Below are 23,264 nucleotides of genomic sequence, written 5' to 3'. Positions count from 1 at the left end.
TAATAATTTCAAGAGGTACAATTTTGTACTTTTTAGGTATTAATATGTACCCTTGAGTTATTAATAAGGATCTGTTTAGTTACAAATGTGTACCTTATGAAAAGGTACCACCCCAGTAACAGCTCTTGAACCTTTATTTCTGAGAGTGTATAGTGTCCCATTTATGGCACAGGCGTCAAACTCTGAACATAGCTTTAACTCTAAATAAACACGCCTGATCAAACTCACTACACTGTAAAAAAAAAAAGTTAACTCAACTTAAAATTTTAAGGCAACAAACTTCAGGACACTTTTGAGTTTACTCAACTTAAATGAAGTCAAGTGCAGTAATTGGTTTGAAAGTTGAGTCAACTCAAATGTCCTGAAGTTTGCTGCCTTAAAATTTTTTAGTTGAGTCTACCTTTTTTTTTTTTTTTTTTTTTTTAACAGTTTAAGAGATCCTTCAGGCTTGTTTAAACCCTACAGGTAAGTGTGCTGAAGCAGGGTGGGAACTACATACACTGTGCTGGGTTGCGGCCCTCCAGGAACTTAGTTTGACACCCCTGATTTATGGTAATAAAAATGTATATGAGTAAAAAGTGTAATTTTTAAACGACAAAAATCATTAGGACATTAAGTAAAGATCGTGTTCCATGAAGATATTCTTTGTAAGTGTCCTACTGTAAATACAAAAAAAATAATTATTATTATTATGAGCTACACTGAAAAATCTTTTTAATGGTGCTTTAAACTACATTGTAAAAAAATCCTGGTTGACTCAATTTTCGAACCTGAATCTAATTACGCTTATGAGTCCAATTAACTTACATTAAAACAGCTTGTGTAACTTATAAAATTAAGTTAGTACATGATTAACTTAGTTTAGTAAGTTACAATGACATTAAACATGTGCTGTCAGAACTAATTGATCAAATAATAGTTTTACAGTTTACTTATTTAAAATGAGCTGGGACAACTAAAATATTTTATTTTTAATCCACTTAAATTTGTAAAAACAATTAGGTTAACTTAATTTGTGTTGGGACAACATGAAGGAGTTGTGTGGATATTTACAGTGTGATTTAAACCACTTTAAATTTAATCTTTATATTACAAAACTGTGGTTGATATAAATGAATATATTTACATAGTAACCTACATTGTACTATGTGTGTTAGTTAATTCAGTTAATAAAACATTAGGCTGCTTTTGTAATAACGAGTAACACAAGCGTGACCTTTAATTTATGACTTGTGACTAATTTGATGACTCACGGCTTATAAACGTCATTATGTTAAATTCATTATAATTTAGCTTACTTTTTATTAAATGAATTTTACTGAGTTAAAGGTAACCTCTGACTGTGATTCCCTCGGTGCATAGTTTTTAATCTGAGGGCGGGCACATGTAATGCCTTCAGATGCCGCTAGATGGCAGTAAAGCGCTGCACACTCTGGTCTGCTGCAGGAGAAACACCGATGTTGATGATCCGGGAAATGATCTACAGCAGAAATGAAAGACGCTGAAGTGTGTTGTTAAAGGAGTTGCTATACGTTTGCTTAATGTCTTCGTTTAAATGGCGCATTCTTTAACATTTATTGTTTTGATAATTTACCAAGAACTGCTCACTGGAATCATCAGCGTCGAAGTTATTAGAAAATCTCTGACGGAGGGAGAGCGACTTCAGCACTCAGATACATTTCAGCAAGATGTAAACAATGAACTTTATCAGAGGTGGATTAATTACCAGGTATTTACAGTACACTAATACAAAAAAAAAAAAAAAAAAAACTTACAAGCTACAGCAATAAAACAAAAACTCATTCAAACAAAATCACTTCGGGGAGAATGTGTGAGTGAACTAAATATCGTTTTAGCCGTTATAAACGATGTCGTATGTCAAACTATCAAAAAAGTGTTTTTTTCTGTTTTACATAGGCCTGCTAACATAAAAATAATGATTTCGTTTTTTAGGCTATCTAACGTTAATGTTGACTTCCTATGTCATAATTTCTACATTTATATGTAGTTAACCTTATTTCAAATATGTAAATTAATCTCAGTAAGTCTTGACTTTTAATAACTTAAACTTTGTCTCATAACTTACATGATATTTTTATGTTGCTTTTTCGTTTTAAGACTTAGTAGTATTGTTATTATAATGACTTAGTCATAGTTTTATTCATAGTCATTATTATTTGTTATCAGTCGGTGTAATTACACGTTCTGTCTTGTTTTCTACTAATAAATTAAGAATTTCTATATAATATGCTATCATTTTGACCTTTAAACTCAAACTTGTTACATTCATAATTGAAACTTTTTATTAATTTTAATATTAGAGAAAAATGTTTAAATAAAAATGTATCTAAATTGTTTCTTATTAGACTTATAACTGTGACTTTAAGTCTTCTTTCTACATTGTAAAAGCGCTATACAAATAAAGATGAATTGAATTGAAATAGTTCTTAATTAGAATGTCATAATCATGACTTTTAAAATCAGAAATTTGACAATTCATCTATATCTTCTCATAAATATGACCACTAATACATAGTGAAAATAGCCTTTCACCCATTGCACTTCAGTGGCTCCACTCAGGTTTTGTATTTGCTATATTTAAAGCTATAATAATTGCTAACAACTAAAGCTATAACTACTATGAATACTTACCTTATCACACTACAATTTAAAAAATTGTTTAGGGTTTATGTTACACATTTAAAATAAATAAGTAAATAAATAAATAAATAAAACAATACCAGTAATGCCAATAGTTTTTTGTCATGTGCTGTTAATCACATGAGGAAAAGTGTCATGTTTCACCTGTTATGCGAGATGCCTCTGGTCACATGTCGTTTTATCTCGATGCAGAGTTCACTACAGAGACAGGCCTTTCTGAACTCAGCTCTTGGGAAATCAAACCAATCTGCCCAATATGGAGTAAACCAATTCTCTTACTTGTCTCAAAAGCAATTTAAAGGTAAGTACATAATGTAGACTGCAGATGCTTACAGATGAACATACATGTACAATGTCATCTGACGTGTTCCATTTGTTTCTCAGAGCAATATCTCACAGCTAGGGCTGAGGCAGCTCCAAAGTTTGACCAGTCCAAGTCTGAAATTAAAGTTAAAGCGAATAATCCACCCAGGTTTGATTGGAGGGACCATGGAGTTGTCGGACCAGTCCATAATCAGGGATCGGTAAGGTGGAGATGTTAAGATCAGGCTATTTTCTTTTCCATTCAACGTTAACTCAAGTAAGAATTGTCTCAGAGATAATTTTCCTCTTGCACTTTCTTTTAGTGTGGAGGATGCTGGGCCTTCAGTATCGTAGAGGCCATTGAATCAGTGTCTGCTAAAGGTGGAGAGAAACTACAGCAGCTCAGTGTTCAGCAGGTTATAGACTGTTCTTATCAAAACCAGGGCTGTAATGGTGGATCTCCGGTTGAGGCTCTGTACTGGCTCACACAGGTGCTGTCATATGCTCACTCTTTTTTTTATTATGATGATGAAATAACTGGGTGAATGGAATTTGTTGATATTTTGAATGGATTACTATTGATCATGGAGTCATGACAGTTTGTTTAAATGGTTTGGACACAGCTGGTGCAGTATTCACGTATGCTGAATGACACTGGAACATTATACAGGATCACCTAAATTTTGGCCTTTTAATTGCATTTACTTTTCTTCCTGTTTTTGTGAAGAGAAAACATTAATCAGCACAATATTGATAATAATAATAATAATATTGGGTGCCACGGTGGCCCAGTAGTTAGCACTGTCACCTCACAGCAAGAAGGTCGCTGGTTCGAGTCCCGGCTGGACCTGGCATTTCTGTGTGGAGATTACATGTTGTCCCCGTGTTGGCTTGGGTTTCCTCCAGGTGCTCCAGTTTCCCCCACAGTCCAAAGACATGCACTATAGGTGAATTGGGTGAACTGAATTGTCCGTAGTGTATTAGTGTGTAACTGAGTGTGTACAGTATGAGTGTTTTCTAATACTGGGTTGCAGCTGGAAGATATCCGCTAAGTAAAGCGTATGCTGGAATAGTTGGCGGTTTATTACACTGTGGCGACCTCTGAAATAGAGAATAAACTGAAGGGAAATGAATGAATCATAATATTAAATGCATAATATGGATGCTTTTTTCATTAAAATGTCTATAAAACACTAGATCGAGGTTATATATTTTTATTTATAGACTTTTCTAGTTACTTTATCCCGAATGTTTTGAAGAATGTTCAAATAAGCAATTTTAACTAGTGACACAGACCTTGATGTTTGTGAAGAGATAGCATTAAGCTGCACAACTTTCAATATTTACAATAATAATAATATTAATAATATAAAAATCAATATATGCATTTATTTCCATTAAAATTCATTAATAAACCAGGTTATTTATTTTATATTCGCTGATTAATGTAGTGACATTATCCCAAAGGTTTTGAAGAACATAACGTGCCCTGTGCGACCATGTTAATGACATCATACATCATACATTAAATTTAATTTAATTTTTTTTTTTTTAACAGGGAAACACCAAAGACACTTTATTTTGTGTGTGTGTGTGTGTGTGTGTGTGTGTGTGTGTGTGTGTGTGTGTGTGTGTGTGTGTGTGTGTGTGTGTGTGTGTGTGTGTGTGTGTGTGTGTGTGTGTGTGTGTGTGTGTGTGTGTGTGTGTGTGTGTGTGTGTGTGTGTGTGTGTTTGTGTGTGTGTGTGTTTGTGTGTTTGTGTGTGTGTGTGTGTGTGTGTGTGTGTTTTTAAACAGGGTAACACTAAAGACACTTTGATATGTTGTATGTTTCATTACTGTGCGTTCATACCGAAGGCGGTGAGAGTGTCAAAGTTCGCTCTGGCTGCTCTGGTCTCCTTGGCGACAACGCTGTCTGTCGCCTTCACAGCTCCGGCACCGAGAAAATTCGCTGCATTGATCTTGTATTTAAAGGGACCATTGCAGCATATCAGCAAATTGCTCACGCTCTTGCATAAAAACAAGCTTTTTAGCATGAAAATGTTGCACGCTTTTTGTCAAACTCATTTGACGTTAACTATGGAAAATCAAGTTGTTGTGTGTGGTGTGGCTTATATATATGTATACATTATATATATATATATATATATATATATATATATATATATATATACATTAATGCACATCGGCTCACCAGTAACTTTTTTTATGTATGTCCCTGTAAAAAAAAAAAAAACATTGTAAATAATTGGAAACTTAATGGCAATATTTAAACCCTTGGGAACAACTGTTACCCAACTGTACCAAAGTTCACTGGTTTTCTGCAACCCTCTCAAGTGGTGGAACATTCTGATTGCTTGATGCCTAACCACATCACAGCTCATTACCATAAAATTGACTTGATTTCAAATCGATGCCCACATTGGCGGAGATGCACCACGCCTTGCAGCTTACTGCCGCCAGCCCCTTTGAAAATGAATGACTTCTGGCTACTTTGATGCTCTCGCTGCTTTCGGTGTGAACACACAGTTAGACTCATTATAAAAAATACTGGATTCCACACAATTCCTTCATGTTGTCCTAACAAAAATTGATTAGGTTAACTTAATTGTTTTCACAAATTTAAGTAGAATAAAAAAAAAAGTGTTGTCCCATGGAAACCTCAAGAATTGTGTTGATTCAGCGCATTTTAAATAAGTAGTTTAAAAAGCAGCCAAAAAAAAAACTATTTTAAGATCTACACAGAGCAGAAATATAACAGAACACTAAATGTATTGATCATGATAAAACAGCACTAATAAAATAATTTCTAAAGGATCACATGAAACTAAAGACTGTATTAAAGATGCTGAAAATTCAGCATTCAGACATGACTTTTATTACAGTACTCTTTAATAAATATTTTAAAAGTATACATTTGTGTTGTTGAGTAGGCACCGTCTTTCAAAAACTTTAAAAAAGTAGAGTAACCCACCACCACTATGATAAGTTTAAGCTAATTATTACAATATTATCATTTGTATCATGTTCCCTAAATTTAGCAAACATAACATAATTCAGTGCACATTAAAAAGCAGCAATTAAGTTAGATCACGTCTGATCACATCCTAAGCTTTTAAAAGACATCTGGGTTATTTTTTTTAAACAAGATTTTTAATTAAGATTGTAATACAGATTTCAACTAATTAGCTTGTTGCGTTGGTTCCTCAAAGTATTAACACTCCAGTAAAGTAAAGCTGTCAGTATGAGCCACATGAGATGCTGATTAAAGGTGTTTATCTGCTCCGATATTCCATAATTGGCGCATCCTAATATCCTGCTTTATGTCTTTTTCATTTCAGAGCAAGCTAAAGTTAGTGAGTGAGGCGGAGTATCCGTTCAAAGGTGCTGATGGAGTCTGCCAGTTCTTTCCTCAGGCTCACGCTGGAGTGGCAGTGAGGAATTACTCCGCTTATGACTTCAGGTAATGGATTTAACATATGCAGATGGCGCTTTACATCGGCAGTCAGCTGTGTTGTTGCATTAAATGCGGCGTGGTCTCATGTACTATTCAAATTCAAGGTTGGGGTTTGTTGGGACGAGGGCCAGTTTTATGCTTACTCATTTGTTCTTGTCAGTTGTGTTTGCGACTCAGGGTCAGGTGCTGAACGGCCAGTGACTGTTATGCTCACAAAACTCACGTACTACTGGTCGAATGCCAAACCAACTGACCTGTGTTTCGTCGGCTTATATTTGTGCCAGATGTCAGTCTGTCTTACACAGTGTTCTTGCTGTGATTATGTCAGAATTAAAGATTGACCAATATTGATTCATTTAGCATGTGCCCGATAACCAGTTTGCAAAGGCAATATTTATTGAAAGTTTCACTTCTGTTTTTGACACAGTGATATCAAAAGCACTGATCTGAACATGCTGTTTCATTTACAACTTTTTGTCAATATTGAAATTTCACTTTCATCTCTAATCTTCATCTTTTTTAAAGGGGTTTTAAGAATAGGTAGTCTATAATGGTAAATGGTTCACAGTTCACCCAAAAGTAAAGAAAATTCCGTCATTATTTACTCACCCTCCACCAAATGTTGGAAACTGTAACCATTGACTACCATTGTTTTTGTTTTCCCTTTTGTGGAAGTCAACGGTTACAGGTTTTCAGTTTTAGCTTAAAAGAATTAAGAAACTCATAAACCACCTGGGGATACTCATTCTGAGGTCCCTAGAGACTGTGCAGCTCCACTGATGCGATCCAAGACCTGTGAAGAGATGATCCCAAGGTGTCCATAATCCAGGCCGTATCCCGAGCTGATGCTGTGGTTGTCATGAAGGAATTGAGTGCACGAGACTGATTCCTGAAAGACCACCATGACAAACGAGTCCCCGCCTTGATCCTGTTGGCCAGCCTGACCTCCCACCGGTGCCCTACTCACACCTGCAGCTTCTCCGCGATGGACGTCCAGCTTCTCCAGCCTCTGACACCTAGACTGCAGCTCCACACAAGAAGTTTGGCCAGAAGATTAATGGTCCTGCCCAACAGAGCCTAGTTTTTCTGGAGTTTTTTTTCTTTTTCTTTTTAAACCACACTAAACTAAACTTCAACTTTAAAATCTAAACTTTAGTAGAACTGATAAGCTGCTTTAACACAATCTACATTGTGGAAAGTTCAATATAAATTAACAGGAATTGAACTGAATTAAGGTTTGGAACCAACTGAGGGTCAGTAAATGGAGAGTAAATAACATTTTTTGGGTGAGCTATCCGTTTAAATGTAATTTTTTTAAATGACGTGAATAGCACCATTTCAACTTTTAACAGCAGCAGCAACATTTATATTAGCAGTGGGTGAAAAAAATGTAAAGTCTAACATATATGAGACAGAAAATTGGAATAAGGATGCTGAAATTCAGCTTTTCCATGATGTTTTTAACATTGAGAGCATTAGTGGGTCACTTTTTCGAAATGGACAACATAGACATCTGTTAACTTGGCCAAATTGACACCAAATTTAATATTGTCCAAATTGAGTTTTCAGAAGAATTTTTAATCAGTGACAACACATTTTCATTATTTATAAAAAAAAAGTCCTGGCTTAAAAGTCTTAAATATTATGTCATAACATTATTAATTGCATGTGTATGGGTGTGTGTGATACTTAATAATAGAACTTAATAATATATTGATATAATAATACTGTGCAAGTCTTTATAATTTCTAGGTGGTCATTTGTTCTAAACAGGGTTCATATGGTCATGGAAAACCTGGTAAGTCATGGAATTTTTACATGGCATTTTCCAGGCCTGAAAAAGTTTTGGAAAAAAAAGAAAAACCCACAAGATTTTGGAAAAGTCATGGAAATTACGTTTACATTTAGTCATTTAGCAGACATTTTTGTCCAGAGCGACTTAAGCTGCGGTCAAACTAGAGCTTGTGCTTGCAAAATTCGTACGGCGCTGCGAAAAGGGAAGGGATTAAACAATATGATTAGACATTAATAAAAGTAAGCGATTGCTCCATATTTTCAATTTCTTAATTTAAATAATCTTCTATAGGTCTCACACAATCAACCTGATGTGATTTTGCAGGTAAGAATTTACCAAGCTTGAATGCAGTAAAATACGAAACTTGTCACAAGTGCTTGCGTTTCTTGTCTGCCGCATTCACATGCCTATAAATGGAAGTCTATGGAGCGAAAAGTGCAGTGTGATCGCGGCTTTATAATAGAAGTAATTTTAACTACTATTACTTGTTTAACAAACTATTTAGATTGACCAATATCTGTATACTGGAAATGGAGGTTAGTTGTTTTTACTTCTTTTCTTTTCTTGGCCAAAAACATGCTCTCACATTGTTAGTGCTGTGTAAGCTTCATCTATTTTACATAGATATAAAAATAAATTGAAACTATTGCGTGTTTTATAATATGCTATAATAAATGTAAACGTTTTATGATTTACCACGCATATGGAGTCATTACATGAAACATTGGGTCATAAATATTAACTTGAAAGACCTTGAAAAGTCATAGAATTTTGTAGTAAAAATGTGTATGAACCCTGTAAACAAACAAAACAGCTGCTATTTATCAGAATTATTTATAATGTTTTTGTCAACCTAAAATATAACATACCTGCTGACAGTTTGCTATTTTTATCAATGTACTTAAAGGGATAGTTCACCCAAAAATGACATTTCTGCCATCATTAGCTTACCCTTGTGTTGTTCCAAAGCAGCTTGAGTTTTTCTTCTGTTGAACACAAAAGAACATATTTTGAAGAATGTTGGAAACCATTGACTTTCATAGTAAAATAATAATAATAATAATAATAATAATAATAATAATAATAATAATAATAAGATGAAGAAGAAGAAGAAAAATAATATGGATTTCAGTGATTACATTTTCCAATAATCAGTTTTTGAAGAAGTTTTGTTAGTGCTTGACTTTTTTAGCTTTAATTTAGTCTTTTTTTTCAGATTGCACAGACAGACTGATGATAATTACTTTTATTGTGCAATCTAGCATCTGTATTAAGTAATTGTGCAGTATGCATTAGATCAACGTAGGCTCATTCTGAAAATGTGGCCCTATAAACATCTCTGCAGAACTATGTTGCCAGAAGTACGTATGGCTGCAATTCATCTTTAAAACGAATGCTATGGGGTGGTATGACGGGGCTAATTTTCACGCTTATCAGCAGTTACCTCTGTATGGAAGGCTTTCCTGCTGTTTGTCCAGTTAACTTGCCATGTAATTCGACGGACTTGAGACGCAGAGATGAATTCACCACGATGACGGGGTTCGAATTTTGGCGAAGAACGGTTACAGAAAGTGGGTAAGACAAAAACAAAAGTAAATAGCAGGGTAAAAATGTGGTAAAATCTGAAAACGTTGTAAAAACTAGGTTAGAGCTTTTCTTTTTCTGGATTGCTTTTTGTTGGCCTCTGGTGGATTCGTGAAAACAAAAACTGCAACAAAAAACATGCCTCCTGCGATGTACAGTATTTTTCTCTCTACAGAAGTATATATAGTGGTACGTTTTCAGAATGAGCCTGGGTTGCATCATATATATCGACTACAATAGGACTGCTGTGTTGTTCTAGTGGACAGGAGGAGGTGATGATGAGTGCACTGGTGGATTTTGGGCCTCTTGTTGTCATCGTGGATGCCATCAGCTGGCAGGATTACCTGGGTGGCATCATTCAGCATCACTGCTCCAGCCACAAGGCCAACCATGCCGTACTGATCACCGGTTATGATACCACAGGTACACACACGCAGACACGGTTGCTTTAACACTCTTTACTTGTGCCTTAGAGCATAGAGAGGTTCAGAGCGCTGGCCTTCATGGATTACGTCCTGTCAGGGGCACAAAATTGAGTTGGTAAACACGGGCAGTGCGCCAACATCCCAGAAAACTGCCTGATGCGTCTGCGGTGTAATCAGCAAGCTGTCCGCTGCGTTTATCCTCTCCTCGATTTGTTTTGTGCTGTTTATGTAGTACTTTGAATTAAGCACTGTCAGTTATTACTATTAACATTAATACAATGGATGCTTGGTGTCACCATGTTAGATTAAACAAAACCGAGACAATAAATGAGTGTTATTGCAGGTAATCAGTTTGTCAAAAGTTTTTATAATACTGAGATGGTTTTTGATTAGTTTGGAACTGGGTTATCATAGTTAACAAAAATAAATAAATAAATAAATACAGTTGAAGTCTGTATTCAGTTGAATTTTTAACCCCCCTGAATTATTAGCCCCCCTGTTTATTGTTTTTCTCAATTTCTTTTTAGCGGAAACACGTTTTTTTAACACACTTCTAAACATAATAGTTTTAAAAACTCATTTCTAATAACTGATTTATTTTTTCTTTGCCATGATGACAGTACATAATATTTGACTAGATATGTTTTTCAAGACACTTCTATACAGCTCAGTCACATTTAAAGGCTTAGCTAGGTTTATTGGGCTAACTAGGTTAGGGAAATCAGGCAAGTTATTGTATGACGATGGTTTGTTCTGTAGACTACCAAAAAAAAAAAAAAAAAGCTTAAATGGGGTTATAATTTTGACCTTAAAATGGTGTTTAAAATATTAAAAACTGCTTTTATTCTAGCCAAAATAAAACAAATAAGACATACTGTGAAAATTTTCTTGCTCTGTTAAACATCATTCGGGAAATATTATTTGGAAAAGAAAAAATAAATCAAAGGGGGGCTAATAATTATGAATTCAACGGTCTGTATATATCTATATCGGTCTGTATATCGGTTTGTGTGTATATATATACACACAGACCGATATACAGAGTTTTATATATATATAAAACTTCATTCATTCATAATGAATATTGTAAAGGCGTAAGAAATAAAATGTCTAAAACTGAGATAAAAACTATACAAAATATTTAAAAAATTAAAAATTTTAGATTTATATTTATATATTTGTATATTAATTTACTTAAAATATACTCATGTTATACCACTGAACCTTTTGACAAAACCATTTTCTGTATAGTATTAATTTAATCGGTTGTTGTTGGAATAATAACACTTAAAATGTAGTCATTGACCAAGCAGAGTCAAGTACTCCAGAGAGTTGTGTGATAAATGTTCACACACATACACGCAAATATATATATATATATATATATATATATATATATATATATATATATATATATATATATATATATATATATATATATATATATATATATATATATATATATATATACACACTATAGTTATTTAGTAGCTGTAATAATGATATTTCTTACCTTGGATGCCAAGTAAAACATATTTGTTTGCCAGTAGTTGTGCGAGTGTATGCATGTGTTTGTGTGTATGAACATGACTAGTTATTAATCATTTCTCATCTCGGGTGTATTACTGCTGATTTGTCTTCATATTTTTCACAGGGGAAGTGCCGTATTGGATAGTGCGCAATTCATGGGGGACCTCATGGGGTGACGATGGATATGCTTACATTAAAATAGGGAATGATGTATGTGGTAAGTTTATGTAGTTGTGACCCACTTTTAATGCTTTTTTACCTTGTCGCCAGTCAAGTGAACCCATACATTCTGCTGCTGTGAGACACTGTGTGCTTTCATAAATATTCATCAAGAGCTTGGACAGTTGGCAAACACTCAAAACTGCCTGCGATGCAAAAATCAAATAATAAATGCCTGGTTGATCATGTTGAAATTCATGATGTTTTTGAGAGATTGTGATCTTGTTTGTCAATTGCTTCCAGTAACTTCATGCGATGTCAGATGAGAATCACCAGCCACTCTTTTTCTTTTCACAGGAGTTGCGGACAGTGTTGCTGCTGTTTCTGTGTGATTGTCAATAATCTGAGGCAGACCGACAGTTTAAAATATCACCCTCAGGATGAAAATCCTCCAGTGTAGATGATGAGACTTGTACAAATTCTCACGGGTTGACAAATCCTTTTGCCTCTCGACTGCAAAGCAAGTTTAGATCATATTCCTAATCCCAGCCAGTGTAGCCCAAAATAATCAGAGTCAGAGCCGGATTTCAGTAAGTTTGTCCCTGAGAATGTTTTCATTTTGAGAAAACACTGTCACGGAGTATGAAATGCACGACATGCTTTATATTATGTTGTATTGTTATGAACTACCGATCCATAGTTTGGAAACATTACAATTTCTCATTCTGATTTTGTTACGATTTTGTTTTCTGCTCACAAAGAGCACAATTATTTAATCAAAAACATGATGAACCAGTAAATATTGTTAAATATTTTTATTTAGGGGAAAGGGGCACTGTGTCTAAGTTTTTAGTTTTGTCGCCTCACAGCATGAAGGTCGCTGGTTCAAACCCTGGCTGGGCCAGTTGGCTTCTCTGTGTGGAGTTTGCATGTTCTCTCTGTGTTGGGTTTCCTCTGGGTGCTCCAGTTTCCCCCACAGTCTAATGATATGCGCTATTGGTGAATTGAACAAGCTAAGTTGGCCGTAGTGTATGTGTGTTTCCCAGTGCTGGGTTGCGGCTGAAGGGGCATCGGCTGCATAAAACATGTGCTGAATAAGTTGATGGTTCATTCCGCTGTGGCAACCCCTGATAAATAAACGAACTAAGCCAAAGAAAAATGATGAATAAATTATTTCTATTTAATGTAACTTTTGACTGTGTAAATATATTCATTCATTTTCCTTCGGCATAGTCCCTTATTTATCAGGGGTCACCAGAGCGGAATGAACTGCCAACTATTCTGGCATACGTTTTATGCAGCGGATGTCCTTCCAGCCATAACCCAGCACTGGGAAACACTCAAACACACTTACATACACTCATACAAACCATTTAGTTCATTCAATTCACCTATATCACGTCATTGGATTGTGGGGAAAACCAGAGCACCCGGAGAAAACCCATGCAAACATGGGGAGAACATGTAAACTGGCACACAAAAATGCCAACTGGCCCAGCTGGGACTCGAACCGGCAACCTTTTTGCTGTTAGCCAACAGTGCCACCCTCTGATATCTTGTTGGCTGTTATCATTAATGTGGAAAACAATAATGTTTCTAAATATTTTTGTGATTAATAGTGTTTTAAAATAGCAAATACTAGTAATAAAAAACTTTTATTAATCAAGAATGCAATAAATTGATCAAAAGTGGCTGTAAATAAATTTACAATGCTACAAAATATTGCATTTTAAATAACTTTCTCATCATCAAAGATTGTTGAAAAGTAAAATGTATGACATTCCACTATTATAAAAATCTAAATAAACCTATTTTAGTAATTGACGATTATTATTATTGATTACAACTGTAAATTAACATATTAGAACAATTTCATGTAATTTTGAATCTGAAGACTGGGAAAATAAATGACATTTTAAAATGTTTTCACATAGAAACATATATTTTTAATTTCATTCCTTTTAAATATACATATTTATTTTATCGTGTTTTTGATCAAATAAATGCAGGTGGGCAAATGACATTTCTTCTAAAAACTTTGATACATCTTCATGTTTCCAAACCTTTGACCGGTAACTCAAGACACACAGCTCAACTGAGAAAACAAATGTGAAAAGAAATATGTGAATGCTAATTAAAGCCTTAGTTTGAAACGTGCTTATTACTATAGAACAGTATGTATCAGATATTCAGGATCTGCTTTATAAACATTTGTATTGTGTCTGTTTTATAATATTTCTAACGGCAAAGTTTACCTTTTATTGTTTGCACATTTGAGCATTTTTAAGAATACTGATAGTTATTTTGTTCAAATAAACTAATGTATTTTTATATAAGTATATATGTATACTCTTTATTTACAATTTACAGTTATTACTCAGTTCGTACACACAGTAAATTTCAGAATATTACATTATATTGACAGTATATACACAAGTGCATCAACAGTCTGACTGATATAGACATTTGTATACAACATCTGTATAATCAGCACCGCTTTACTCCCTCTCATTCTACCATCTTAAAAAAATATGGGTAGACTTGTGAGTTTTGAAGCTGTTTTTGTATTCTTTTGTACTCTGTCTGCAAACACTGTCCATCTTCTCCTCATTCCTCCATCTGTTCAGTCAGAATCATCACTGCTGCTGCAGTAGGAGCTGTCGCAACATTCAGCCATGTACAGGAAGGTGTGTTCACTTGGGTCCAGTTTGGGCACCCAGTCTCGCGGAATCAAGAACGTGGCCAGGTTAAACAGATCCACAAACACCTTGTAGCGATCACTGGGAAAAAAAAGTAACATGCTCTGGTTTACCAATACACACTGTACTTGTTTCTTAACGGTTTGTGTTTGCAAATTGTTGCCAGTTGTCATTTTCAAGCATTGCGTTTCACATGGATGGCTCGGACAGATGCAGAGATGGAAGACTGGATTTGTCCCAGATTATTTGGCCTACCTGACAGTGGAGCGCAGGTACTGATAGCCCGATGAGCCACCTGTGCCGTCTTTACTGCCAATCATCCGGTGCACCATACACACATGGTTGTCTTGGGGAAGATTGAGGGATAAATTATGCAGGAGGAAAATAGTTGAATTTCGTTATTGATAAAAATGTATTTGTTCTCAGTGTTGACATTTTAAAGAGCTTTTGCCCTATAGGGGTCTTTTAGGTCAGTTTTTTTTTCGCAGGTTAGATACTTGATGTTTTGGTGGTGTCACATACATCTCCATTTGGTCATGAGGGTGTCGATGTCCATCAGAGACGTCAGCAGCTGGAAAGGAACCTGAAATCGAGGCTCCTCCCTGAAAGCAGATGGTGATCAAAGCATTTCTTTAGATAGTCATACATGGTATTCTTAGAGTGTTATGTAGACACCATTATATATTATGTATATCAAGAAGTAGCATGATACCAGGCTTGTCGTCTATCCAAGTTTTAGAAACAACAAATAATAACTTCTAGTTGATCATTAGGTATCAGACGTTGCCTATATGAAATGCAAAGACCTCTAGATTACGCTTATTTTAACAAAATAAAATATGATCATCCCTTGATTTTTAATTATTTGATTAAGACAGTAATGTCTGACTTTGTTTCGACAAAAGTCTTGTCACTAACAGAAATAATGTACAGTATAGAATATAAAGGCATGGTTCAATGGAAAAAATAATTCATATTGTCTATGACTCCCATGAGCTTAGAGGACTGCATCCATAAACCTCTGCAATGACTCAAATAACCTATCAATAAAGTAATCTAGAGTAGCATAGAAAGCACTCTTGCAGGGCTCCCAGAGTTCATTAAGATTCTTTAGATTCATCTTCAATGCCTTCTACATCATCTTACCCCAGACATACTCAATAATGATCATATCTGATGACTGGGCTGGCCAGTTCTGAAGCACCTTGAGCTTCTTTGCTTTAAGGAACGTTGATGTACAGGCTGAAGTATACGAAAGAATGCTGTCCTGCTGAAAAAATTGCACTCTCCTGTGGTTTATAATGTAATGAGCAGCACAAATGTCTTGATACCTCAGGCTGTTGGAATTTATCATCTATTCTACATATCTCTCGCATGCCCCCATACTGTATGTAATCCCAGACCATGATTTTTCCTTCACCAAACTTGACTTTTTTGAGTCTTGTGAGAATCTTGGGTTTGTGCTACATAAATAAATTCTACATACTGAATGTAAAATTAATTAAATTCAATGAGTTTTAACATACAGTGTTAATGATAAAATGTGTTAAATTGTATTGATCTTTTTGAGTTTCTTATCTAACACAAAATTTTTAAGTTTGTAAGATTTATTAAAGATACTAATTATCTTATTCAGAAATTATGCATTAAATTGTTCAAGGTTAATAGCAAATACATTTATAATGATACAAAAGATTAATATTTTAGGTGAACTTTCTAATCCTAAACAAAAATATGAAGGTTTTCACAAAACATTTAAGACTCGCAACATTGAAAATTACAAAGTGTTATTAAGACGAAACATCCTAAAATGGTACTTGAGAAAATAATCACATGACCCTGAAGACTGGAATAATTTAGCTAAAATTCAGCTTTAGTTCAAAGGAATAAATAACAGCATAAAAATGTATATAAAAAAGAAAGTAGTTATTTTCAAAATAACACTTCACAATATTCGTTTTTTAAAAAGTATTTTGAAAAAATAAAAAACACGGAAAAATCCTACCAGCCTCAAAGCATGGTTGCATATACAATATACAGCATATACTTCTCAAAACCTGGCAGCAAGATTAATGCATCAGTTGCCAGATAAGCTGTACCTGTAGAAGTAGATCATCAGAGCTCCCTGCAGTGCTTTATAAGACAGCCTCCTCTGACCTGCACAAACACAAGCAGATCTTCAGTGGAAACATCACTTGACATTTTTGTCTCTCCAGAGAGCTTTGCTGACCTGTGCTTACTAGGTGATCATGCCTTTTTTCATCAAAGAGCGATAAGAAAATGTCCCTCTGCTTAATGAGCTCGGCCAGCATCTCCTCCTTCCTCTCCGAGGCTGGTTTTTGCTATTAAGAAGCAGCAGAAATCGTCACTTACAACATACAGTACATTGATAAATACAAGTTCAGAGTTACCCCGAGATCCTCCACAAACCTCAATATGTTCTTTCTCTCTCCTGAGCCCCTCAAAGATATTTTTTTCCAGCTTCCCCCAAAAATTGAAGCCATCTTCCTCCAAGCCTGGCGTTCTCTCTAGCCATTGCTGAAAAATATTGATTGCTTGTTAATAATGTTAATCTGACTTTGTTTATAACATGTCTCTTTCTGAATATGAATAATATTCAATATGATATCAGAATGATATATTTAATTTTAAACTAAATACACACATTTTTAAATATACATTATTCACAACCATGAAATACATTGCATCAACATACAAATATTGTATTTTGTTTTGAGAAAATACACGAGATACAGCAGTCAACATTTAGTGGATCATCGCCTTTTTTCAAAAATTAAATTTCATTTTTGATTCACTTTGCATTTTGACTACTAAATATAAAATGCTAACGAAGAAACAAAATTGGCCATATGATGAAGTATTAAATAATAGACATATATTTATATTATATAACAAAGAATATTACACTACTGTTCATGATATGTGATCTGTAGATGCATAAAACCGTTGCCACTGAAACTGAGATTTTGCTAAATTTACAGTACATTTTTGTTTTTACATTTTTAATTTTAACATTTTTAAAGGTAATTGAAAACACTTTTGTAAGAGAAAATATTTTTTCTTGTGCCTAGTTGTAATTTTAGATAAATATTCACTGAAGGTAACATGCTGAGCATTCAACTTTTAAACATCCAGTTTATGTAACCAGTCTTTTGAGTCCAATGAACACTGCCCTTTGGAACAGACCATTTCTCCAAATAACTTTCCTTCATTCATTTTTTTCTGCTCATCCAGGGCCAGGTCATGAGGGTCTCAGGAGAGAACCCCAGACTTCCCTCTCCCCAGACACTTCTTTCCCAGACCAGCCAAGAAACATGGCCCCTCCATCGTGTCCGTGGGTGTTCCCCGAGGTTTCTTCCAGGTGGGACATGCCTGGAATACCTCCCTAGGTATGCATCTAGGAAGCATCCGAAACAGATGTCTGAGCCACCTCAGCTGACATCTCTCGATGTGGAGGAGCAGCGGCTCTACTCTGAGCTCCTCCCGGGTGACAGCTCCTCTACCTCAGTCCTCATCTATAAGGCTTCGCCCTGCCACCCTGCGAAGGAAACTCATTTTGGCCGCTTGTATCCAAGATCTTGTTCTTTTAGACATGACTAAAAACTTACGATCATACGTGAGAGTAGGAACGTAGATTGACCTGTAAATCGAGAGTTTTGCCTTTGGATTCCTTATTATCAAGACTCAAAACCCACTTATTTAAGATGGCTTTTATTACTTAATTTTATTTGCACTATTGCTGTGTATGTTTTATTATTTATCTTGTTGTTTTATTGCTCTTGTTGATTGTACGGTGTCCTTGAGTTGCTAGAAAGGCGCCTTTAAGTAAAATGTATTATTATTATTAACCACAACGGGCCGATACATCGACCACATTACTGCTGTCGCTGCACTGATCCACCTGTCAATCTCATGTTCCATTTTTACCCCACTTGTGAGCAAAACCCCAAGATACTTCAACTCCTCCACCTGGGGTAAAGACTTTCCTCCATCCTGGAGATGGCAAGCCACCATTTCCCAGTGGAGCACCATGGCCTTAGACTTGGAGGTGCTGATTCTCATCCCAGCCATGTCACATTCGGCAGCCACCCGCCCCAGTGCATGCTAAAAGTCCATATCCGATAAAGTCAATAGAACAACATCATCTGCAAATAACAGAGATGAAATCCTGTGGTCCCTGAACAGGACCCCCTCCAGCCCAAGGCTGTGCTTTGAAATTTTGTCCATAAAAATTGGGAAACCTGCCAAATACCAAATTCCAAATACCTCAAAACTGTTAAATCATTTTCTTTTTTTTATCAAGCTTTATTTCCACATCTAATTTCTTTTCAAATCCACAAAAAAGTGTTTCCAATACTAGATTGACAGTGTGTGTACTAGTTGCTAGTTATTTTGTTTGTGCTTTTGTGTCTAGTGTTTGTGGAATTTCTTTTAGTCAGAGCCTTTTAAATACAACATAGAAAACAGATTCATGTATCTGAAATACTGCCCATCTTTGCCTCTAAAGAAGTTGTCCTTGAATTCTCTGAGTGCACGGATTAATAGAGTATTCATATTTGATGGTTTCCTCAGGTTTACCTCTACTAACTGAAGCAGCGTGGGCTCCTGCTCTGAGTGGAGGAGCAGCTCACTCTCCTGGTCTCGGAAATTGTCCCTGTAATGCCTTCTGTTGTACGGCACCCTCTGGTTGTGCGGGACCCCAATCTTGTTCTCCAGCAGTCGAAACTGCAAACTCTGGAAGCCTGAAGCTGGTGAGAGATACTCCCTGTGCGCAAAAAACATGCAGATCAATTGAGCTAAATGCAATTATGCTAAACACCGCCATTGATTTTGATTTAACAAATTAGTGCCATCTAATGCTTATTTACTGAGTTTGCCATCTCCAGTCTCTTGAGCGTTAGTACATTTCCAAGAGCCATTTTCTCCAAAGCTGTGTGTAATACTTGTTTTCAGTGACTGCATTAGAAATAAAAATCATGAAAATTATTTACCTGAAGTCATAGAAGTCTAAGGCCGTCATGGTTTCCAGAACAGCGAACTGGTCAAGCAACAGTCGAAATATCATCACAATCCTGTGTATGCGAGTGTTGACTTTGAGCATGTTTCGCTCGTCTCGTACCTGAGGAAAAATACAGGGTATTTGCTATTGTTTCCTTTGTCTTTATATCTTTATAATGCCACTAACATGACATTTAACTAGATGAGAGTCTACAACTAGACTGAAGGTGGCAGCCTTATGCTGCAGTGCACACGCTTTCTTTCAGCTGAATTACATCTATTATAAAACTGAAGGTTCTGGCTGTTTATCATTGTCCAAAAGGCCTCCAAACAATAAATTAATTGAATTTTAGATTAGGTTTAGAAGCATGCATTTGTGGCACGCACCTTGACAAGTTTCCCAAAAATGTTTTTAAAACCCTCATATACAGTATGTGATTGTGAAGTAATATCAAAAACACTTCCATCCTTTAGAACATTGCTGTGTGTGAATGCATGTTCAGTATGTATTTATATAGTCCTCAACATAAATGAGTACAACACAGTTATTTTTAACCATTTCTCAGTGAATATAGGTCATATATTAAGGTGCATTTAAAAAAAAAAAACATTTATTTATCAATGATTTATTAAACGAATATATTTATTCAAATAATATTTAATATTTATAATAATATTTAGGAATAGAAAGATATTAAAATGTATGTGAACTATTTGAAAACAAAATTATAAACAACAAAATTTCAACTAAATTTTATTTTTTTTAAATTCTTAATTTTTGTATTTAATATTTTTCTATAACATATACATTTGGCTGTACTAATTGTGGACCGTTAATTGTGGATCATAAGTTATTGTGTTAGCTTAGCTCCAGATTTGGCTTTAGTGCTTACTAATCTAATCTGTATGCACAAATATAATATCGTAAATTTCCTATTATATTGATCTAAATGAGAGATTGGTGAGGGGTGTCTATTTCCTAATCTGCAATTGCCTCTCTGGGTATACCACTAACTGTACTCAAAAAAAAAAAAAAAAAAAACTAAAATTTTACAAAAAAATTACTAAATTACAAAAAAATTACTAATACTTTCCTTCTTAGACTTTACAGACCTGAAACTTGCCTATAGCACTTATTCATTGTTGCTCTTATAGTTGTGTAAATTGCTTCCTTGTCCTCATTTGTAAGTCGCTTTGGATAAAAGTGTCTGCTAAATGACTAAATGTAAATGTATACCTATATGTTGAGCACTGTATATTCTATAAACATACATATGAAAATACTAATAGCTAGATACAGAAAAAAGAATTTGAAAATGCTCAGTTGCTCTAGACTTAATATGTGTAATGTATATACTGTATATGATGGAGTATTAATACTGTGTTGTTATTTATAATGTAATTATTAACCAAAGCAAATCCTTTTTCCATTGATAATAATGTCTTGAGCATGAAATAAGCATATTACGATGATTTCTGAAGGATTATGTGATGCTGAAATTTCAGCTTGCCCTGAAAGCAATAAATTGCATTTCACAATACATTAAACTTTTTTATTATTATTTTTTTTAAATTTCAGATGTATAAGAGACTTCATTGCTCACACTTTAAAATAAGGTTACATTAGTTCATGTATTTACTAACATGAACTAATTATGAACAATATTTGTACAGCGTTTATTAACCACTGATTAACATTGACCTACAATAACATGAATGTTAACATTTATTAATGCATCTTGAGTTAACAATGAACAACTATATCTTCATGAACTAACATAAATACTGTAATAAATGTATTGTTCATTGTTTGTTCATGTGATGTAAATTGATTAACTAATACAGTCTTGTGAAGTGTTGCCGCTTGTTTCAAAAGCATGAAAACTACTCAAGTTTTAAACAGCAGTGTCACTGATGCGGAATAACACAAACTATTAGTTAATATTATTAAAAAACTAATTGGCCTGATTCTGTCTGAGCTGTTGAGCTGATTTAGTGTTTTATTTACAGATATTTATGAAAAGCATTCATCATCTCTCGCTAATCTCTTCTTTGTGCCCTGTCAGCCTGAACCTTCATTACATGTAATATTCTCATTAAAAAATGGTTTTAAGCTCATTTTTAATAGGTGACTTATTAAATGTTAATCTCATTACATTAATTAAAAGTAGGTCCATTCCAGTTAGGGGAAATAAGCTTTCTAGCCTTTCATCATGACCTGCTACCACAAATGTTCAAGTTTTTTAGTATTTGCTCTACTCACATGTCCGCTAATGAAGATTTCTCTGACTGAGTCCAGCTCCCACAAAACCTGCTTAAACCACAGTTCATATGCTGCAATAGAAAGAAGCAGTTAATCATTTCTTTAGATGACATCTGAAAAGTCATTACACTTCAAGGTAAATACACAGAAGTGCAGTGCCGTTGGTCCTTGAGTTCTCTAAAGAATCTTTACGATGTATAAAAGTCACTACATGTGAGCATGTACAGCATTAATGGATCATGAGTTTGAGAAGCCCTGCTTTTGCAGGTGTAGTAAATTGCTGCTTGTCATTTTTTTAGAGAGCTACAGTTGAAGACAGAATTATTAGCCGCCCTGTATATTTTCCCCTAGTTTATGTTTAACGGAGATTTGTTTAATACTTTACTAAACATAATAGCTTTAATAACTAATGTAATAACTGATTTCTTTTCATTTTTGTCATGATGAGTGCAATTTAAAGGCTTAACAAGGTTAATTAGGCAAGTTAGGGTAATTTGGCAAGTCATTTTATAACAATAGTTTGTTCTGTAGACAATCCAAAAAAATAAATATTTCTTAAGGGTGGTAATAACATTGACCTTAAAATTGTTTTAAAATAGTTAAAAACTCCTTTTATTCTTGGCAAAATAAAACAAAAATAAAAAGCAGATTTTTCCAACACATTTCTAAACAATAGTTTTAAAAACTTATTTCTAACATCTGATTTATTTTATTTTTGTCATGAATACAGTAAATAATATTCCTCTAGATAGTTTTCAAGATACTAATATTCAGATTAAAGTGCAATTTTAAAGCTTAACTAGGTTAATTAGCTTAATTAGGCATGTTAGGGTAATTAGGCAAGTCACTGTAGAACATTTGCTTTTTCTGTAGACAATCGAAAAAGAATGCTGCTTATAGGGGGCTAGTAATTTTGACCTTAAAATGGTTATAGAAAAATTGAAAACTGCCTTTATTCTAGCCAATATAAAACAAGTAAGACTTTCTCCAGAAGTAAAAATATTATTGTAAATACTGTGAAAGTTTTCTTGCTCAGTTAAACATCATTTAAGAAATATTCTTTAAAAGAAAAAGTAATTACACAGCTTATAACTTTGACTTCAGCTGCCAGTAAAGACATTCTGTGATTGTAGTTTTTAAAATATGAATGTATTTATATAACTTCATAAGCTCCGACTAGGTCAGTCACTCCCGTTTTCGCAAATAAACTGAAATACTTTATGCGGTTGACTTTTTGAGTTAGTCTTGCCTGTTTTTACCTGTCAACATTGAGAGTTATAAACAGTGAAAAAGAGCTTGTTTTGGGAGCCTTCATAGGAGAGCGACTAAGACTGATTTGCCCAAAGGCTGTTTAGTGTTTGCGAAGCTCAC

The 23,264-nt window shown here is 34.6% G+C and overlaps 2 protein-coding genes across 8 annotated transcripts in view; one reads left to right on the top strand and one right to left on the bottom strand.

Moving 5' to 3' along the window:
- Positions 1 to 1,444: 1,444 nt before the first annotated feature.
- On the top strand, positions 1,445 to 14,246 carry ctso (cathepsin O). 6 transcript variants are annotated; one of them, XR_015507771.1, is made up of 9 exons: positions 1,445 to 1,729; positions 2,854 to 2,962; positions 3,046 to 3,185; positions 3,288 to 3,455; positions 6,304 to 6,425; positions 10,058 to 10,221; positions 11,878 to 11,970; positions 12,270 to 12,707; positions 13,411 to 14,246. XR_015507771.1 is itself a non-coding variant. In XM_087281846.1 (8 exons), exons 1-8 carry the CDS (start codon positions 1,556 to 1,558, stop codon positions 12,302 to 12,304), a joined length of 1,005 nt encoding a protein of 334 aa, XP_087137972.1. In that variant the 5' UTR covers positions 1,445 to 1,555; the 3' UTR covers positions 12,305 to 14,246. The 6 variants fall into 6 exon arrangements, 1 of the variants encoding a protein (XP_087137972.1); XR_015507770.1 differs by having other exon boundaries at positions 13,240 to 14,246; XR_015507769.1 differs by having other exon boundaries at positions 12,270 to 12,807.
- Positions 13,836 to 23,264, bottom strand: part of tdo2a (tryptophan 2,3-dioxygenase a) — a 13,034-nt gene continuing 3,605 nt past the window's right edge. Inside the window, exons 5-13 of one of the 2 annotated variants that reach the window (XM_087279951.1) lie at positions 21,894 to 21,964; positions 19,624 to 19,751; positions 19,211 to 19,397; positions 17,042 to 17,149; positions 16,842 to 16,953; positions 16,711 to 16,768; positions 15,134 to 15,213; positions 14,867 to 14,957; positions 13,836 to 14,692 (exon numbers count right to left, since the gene is read on the bottom strand). In XM_087279951.1, coding sequence (XP_087136077.1) covers positions 14,536 to 14,692; positions 14,867 to 14,957; positions 15,134 to 15,213; positions 16,711 to 16,768; positions 16,842 to 16,953; positions 17,042 to 17,149; positions 19,211 to 19,397; positions 19,624 to 19,733 — 903 coding nt within the window. In that variant the 5' untranslated portion in view covers positions 19,734 to 19,751; positions 21,894 to 21,964 and the 3' untranslated portion in view covers positions 13,836 to 14,535. 2 annotated transcript variants of the gene reach the window in all.

Source organism: Danio rerio, chromosome 14, assembly GCF_052040795.2.
Source record: "Danio rerio strain M-AB ecotype USA chromosome 14, GRCz13ab, whole genome shotgun sequence".
Classification (NCBI taxonomy): Eukaryota; Metazoa; Chordata; class Actinopteri; order Cypriniformes; family Danionidae; genus Danio; species Danio rerio.
Note: the sequence above shows the minus strand (reverse complement) of the source record. Positions and strands in the feature narration are given on the sequence as shown.

Bases quoted from the DNA above. Each gene is read 5' to 3' on its own strand.
- ctso (XM_087281846.1), top strand. From the start codon at position 1,556: ATGGCGCATTCTTTAACATTTATTGTTTTGATAATTTACCAAGAACTG. The intron at 6,426-10,057 runs GTAATGGATTTA...GTGTTGTTCTAG, and splicing joins TACTCCGCTTATGACTTCAG to TGGACAGGAGGAGGTGATGA. The intron at 10,222-11,877 runs GTACACACACGC...TATTTTTCACAG, and splicing joins CACCGGTTATGATACCACAG to GGGAAGTGCCGTATTGGATA.